This window comes from Engraulis encrasicolus, chromosome 12 (assembly GCF_034702125.1).
Source record: "Engraulis encrasicolus isolate BLACKSEA-1 chromosome 12, IST_EnEncr_1.0, whole genome shotgun sequence".
NCBI classification, from domain to species: domain Eukaryota; kingdom Metazoa; phylum Chordata; class Actinopteri; order Clupeiformes; family Engraulidae; genus Engraulis; species Engraulis encrasicolus.
This window is the reverse complement of record NC_085868.1, coordinates 8009035-8013516: the sequence shown is the minus strand read 5'-3', so window position 1 is coordinate 8013516 and position 4482 is coordinate 8009035. Positions and strand designations below refer to the sequence as shown.

General features: G+C 45.6%; 1 protein-coding gene across 1 annotated transcript in view; it reads left to right on the top strand.

Moving 5' to 3' along the window:
• Window positions 1-266: 266 nt before the first annotated feature.
• The window catches only part of LOC134460268 (serrate RNA effector molecule homolog), an 18417-nt gene continuing 14201 nt past the window's right edge, over window positions 267-4482 (top strand). Inside the window, exons 1-4 of the mRNA XM_063212717.1 lie at window positions 267-350; window positions 1957-2075; window positions 2317-2559; window positions 2749-2907. Of these exons, the coding sequence (XP_063068787.1) occupies window positions 348-350; window positions 1957-2075; window positions 2317-2559; window positions 2749-2907 (524 nt within the window). The 5' untranslated portion in view covers window positions 267-347. The remainder of the gene's footprint in view (window positions 351-1956; window positions 2076-2316; window positions 2560-2748; window positions 2908-4482) is intronic.

Sequence of the window (4482 nt, the reverse complement as noted above, 5' to 3'; positions counted from 1 at the left end):
AGAGAGAGAGAGAGAGAATTCTTCTGAGAGATCAATTTCCCTCTTCAAGCATCTGCTGGCATAGTCTGCATATCCAGAATTAGGAGGGGGTGAAGAGTCAAAGCCTGGGTCATTGCAGGCAGGCCCGGATGCCTCCTTCTGAACATTTGCCGCCGCTCATTTCTCTGATTGACACGCTCCTTTTGGCTTGTTGAAAAGGTTGATCTGCTGCCCCCGCGTGGTTTCAATGCGTTACTGCCGCATGACCGAGAATAACACTGCTGCCCGCCGCTCTCTGTCCGAAGTGAAGGGATGGAGGAAAGGGAGAGCATGACCTTGGTGGTGTTGCACTAGTGTTATTCGTGAAAATGGTGAGTGAATATCTGGAGTTTCTACAGTTTTTTATCTAAATATAGTTTAATTTATGCTCTTTTTCACAACTGACTATAATTTTGCGACTAGTCCATCAAAAAGCGCAGAAATTAGGTCACTTCAAAATGTCATTGTTGTCGTGATTTGTGAGCCCGTGCGCCCATTCAGTGGACATTTACGGTAGTAATTTCGAAATTGGAGGCATTTTTGATGTTGTTAGTATGCATTGTAGGGTAAACCCATGGTAACTCCATCCAAAATCAGCGATTTAAAGTTTTAATTTTTGCCATCAAAAGACCTCGTGCACCTCCTGGGTACAGTAGACGGGAACCCAAGCTAAGCTCAAAGCAACTTCAAGCATGAACTTTGCGTTAGTCCATCGATAGTGCTGTAACAATCTAGTCTGCTGTTTGCAGGGGCAATGGCCTAACCAAACAAAGAAAGTCGTATTGTTTAACTTTACCTCTAGTGCATAAGCACATGGGTTTCCCAATAGACTTGTAAAGTGGTGATAGCTAGCCTGGTTATGCTAAATTAGCTGTTAATCAATGTGAGCTTTAGCCTACCGATTTGTTTGCATATTTTGCATTATTTTGTTTTCGTTTGTCTTTTACATTTCCCATTGCAGTTGTAGGCCTACTTAGAGAGCACATTTGACTGGCAATGACGACGACCATAACTTGAATATGTTTTACTTTTTTTTTTTTTTTTTTACTTTTTCGCCTGTTGGTTGCTCTCACAAAAAAAGGACTAAAAGGCTAGTGCTACCATTGTCTTTGAATAGGCTGCTGCCTGTAGTACACCGTGAGACAAACCATAACCTGTCCTAGTAGGCCTAGCAATACCTGTTGATCTAAGTTCTATTGGTTTTGGTCAACTTCCTACAAAAACATTTATAAACTGCCAGTAATTGTGTTGAAACCTGACATCCAAATATGGGCAATTCACCAGGTATCCAACTCCTGTTAAACCTCAATATTTAATCATTCTCTTGCATTGATAGACATGCCTTGACCTGCTTTGTGGCCTGGCAAACTCCTTTTTTTTTTTTTTTTTTACTGCAGCTAAGCTCAAGGTGGTGCCTCAGCTTTGAACAGTGACAGTGAAAGATCTTATCATCGACCATATCAACCATCAATCTTTACCCGACAGCTTACATCAAATTAACCTGAGGTTTTTATTAATGAGATTCCTGCGTCTACCAGCGATGGGCCCTCCTAGAGACATTTTAAGTTATACAGTTTGAAAATTATGATAATGATTACACTGTTTTGTTTGTCACATATATCTAACTGCCTTTTAAAAAGAGAAGCTCCAACAAGCAGGAATTGGCTTACCTTTGACTAAAATGACCTGGATGAGTATGAAAGATAGTGTTGCCACCAGTCCCGGAATGCATTCATAACACCCAATAAATGGCCATGGCCACCCGCAAATCACACCTTTCCTTTCCTATGAGGAATTGAATAGAGCTCTAGGTAGCTTTCAGACTATGGCAAGGGGCAAGGTTGATAAGGAGCTGCCATTTTCAGGTGTTTCATAGCATACAGGTGTAGCTGCTGCAGTGGTAGATTTGAACTCTGACCCCAGCTCCTGTTTGGACAGATGGCAAGTAGCGACGAGGAGCTCAGTGTCCATCAGAGGATCAAGATTCTCCTGGGCGGAGGTGTCAGCAAACACTTTGGAGTGAAGAAAGCTCACCGCAGAACCCACAGCAAACACAGGTAGACACACATAGACGGAGCAATCACTCAAGGCACCATGGTGTATGTATGAAACTGCAGCAACTTTGCAATGGGACACAGATTTTCTTAAAAAAATAAATAGTTTTTTGTCTTCTCATTACAAGTCGCAGTCCGGATTAAACGTATGTTTGACACTCCTGGTGTAAGTGAAGTAATGAGCATTTCGGGCTCAAATTCCACTTCTTGCCTTGTGTCCACCTTGCCCCTTCCTCCTGGCCAGGGATCGGGAGGGGAGCCCAAAGAGAGGCAGCAAGGAGCATCGGAGGCACAAAAAGGAACACAGACGACACGAGAAGGGCCATCGGCGTCGGGAGGAGAAAGGTCATCACCGTCATCATCGTGACGGAGGTGATGACGAAGGCCGAAAGAGGAGCCATCGGCATCATGGGAAGAGCAGGCGGCGCTCGCCCTACTCTCCCTCACCAGAGAGCCCGCAACCGAAACGCAACAGGAGGGACTGGTGGTGAGTGGAGATGCACAGTTGCACAGTGAAAAAATACAGTGTTAATTCATCACTGCTCTGAGAATACTATGGGGTCCCAATCAATGTTGTGTTAAATCAACTCTGAGAAATGAACACTATTTTATATATGGCTTTGCAGTGTTAACAGTGTTAGCTTAGACATACTGGATTGCTCTGCTGTTGTTGCAGGCCTGAGTCTGGAGGTGGTGACTTCCATAGAGGGGGTGGTGGTGACTTTAGACCCTGGCAGGACATCAGGAGTGCCGGCCATCACCCCTTTCCTCACCCCTGGCTGCCCCACGAGCCCCCTCAAAGACCCCACAGCCATGGGCCCTGCATGCCCCCCAGGTGCATTTTTTGTGTCAATGACCAACTTGTAATGTATTACTAATGTGTACTGTCATAGTCATGTAGAACTATGGTTTTAAATTGTTTTGAGTGTTCCTACTGGTGGAATGATGTTATGAGGCTACATAATATAGGTTATGTTTTATGTGTGGCCTTACTGATAGGGGATTGTGGGCGAGAGTGTTGGGTAGGGTTGAAAAACAAATGACCAAGGGGGGCCCTGTGGTGCAGCGCGCTAAAGGGTGGTTTATGCCTCGAGATCAGCGTCCCTGCGTCATGATGCAGTGAGCCGCGCAGTTAACGGAGTGAAGCCCCCCCCATCACGCAGGTACTCTGGGGCACCTCCCCGAAATTGTGTCTCGACGCAGGGATAATGCAGACAGCGACGGCGTGAAGGGCGAAAATAGGTCTCTGATTGGTCCTCTCGACCAGCCTGCTCTGTCCTCGAGTCGAGAGAACAAGCTACTTCCTTGTTCTAACCTTCGTCGGTCTACGGACTGTGAGCTCTTCCTTAAATAAGTTGCCCGTGCTTTGTCGTTTGATTTATTTACACGAACCAAAGACAACACGTGCGCTTGCAAGTTACGACGCTGTTTCGAATTGAGCCGAAGTTATTTGGACAGTTGAACAGTGTTCCGAGGTCGAGGAAACATTCCGCCTCGTGCGACCTATCCTCGACAAATGAGCCACTTCTTTGTTCCAAACTATGCGCTGGCTGCCAGTGCGATCAAAAATGCACGTGACATAAATATGTAATGTTTCATTTTCATTGTCGTCGACTCTGTGAAGCTAAAAAATAACCGACACGTCTAGGTTACTCTTTGTATTGAAGGCAGTTTGAGCGTGAAATGACATCGCGCAGACCGCGCTTCAAAACAGGGCATAAACCAAAATGAACTGCATCATGGCTGGGACAAGCTCACTCCGTGGCACTGAAAGGAAGTATAACCCGCCCTTAAGCCCCCTACATTTGGGCTTGCATGCCCACCCACGGGGACCCCGGTTCCAGTCCGGCCGGGGTCATTTCCCGATCCTCCCCTGTCTCTCCGTCCCATTCGCTTCCTGTCGCCATCTTCGACTGTCCTGTCAAATAAAGGCATAAAAAAGCCCCTAAAAAAAAGAAAAGAAAAAGAAATACGACCTAGGCCAGATTTGATTCTGGTTTCCTTAGTCTGATGGAGTGACATCTAATAGATGTATAACATTCATTATGTCTAACTGTTGAATCAATTCCTTAGATTTTCTATCTTTTACCTGACATAGTTTGACTGTGAAACTTCCGTCTTCCTCAGAGGGTCACAGGGATGTTGATGTGTGACGTTTTTTAAAATCAGCTGATGTCGTGGAGGTGTGGACCTCTGTCAATATTGACAGGTTTGGTCACACTTCCTTCTGTTAGAGTTGTCCCCTCAGGATGGTGTTCTAGGTGTGAGAGAGCATCAGTAAAAGCATGTTTATACTCCCCCATCCCAGTTCATTGTGGTTGGGCTGCGATTTCAGAAAGCTCTCATAGCATCTCATGGGTCGACGTTGTAACAGTAGGAGCTGCTGGACTTGATAATGCAGTGCGAGAAT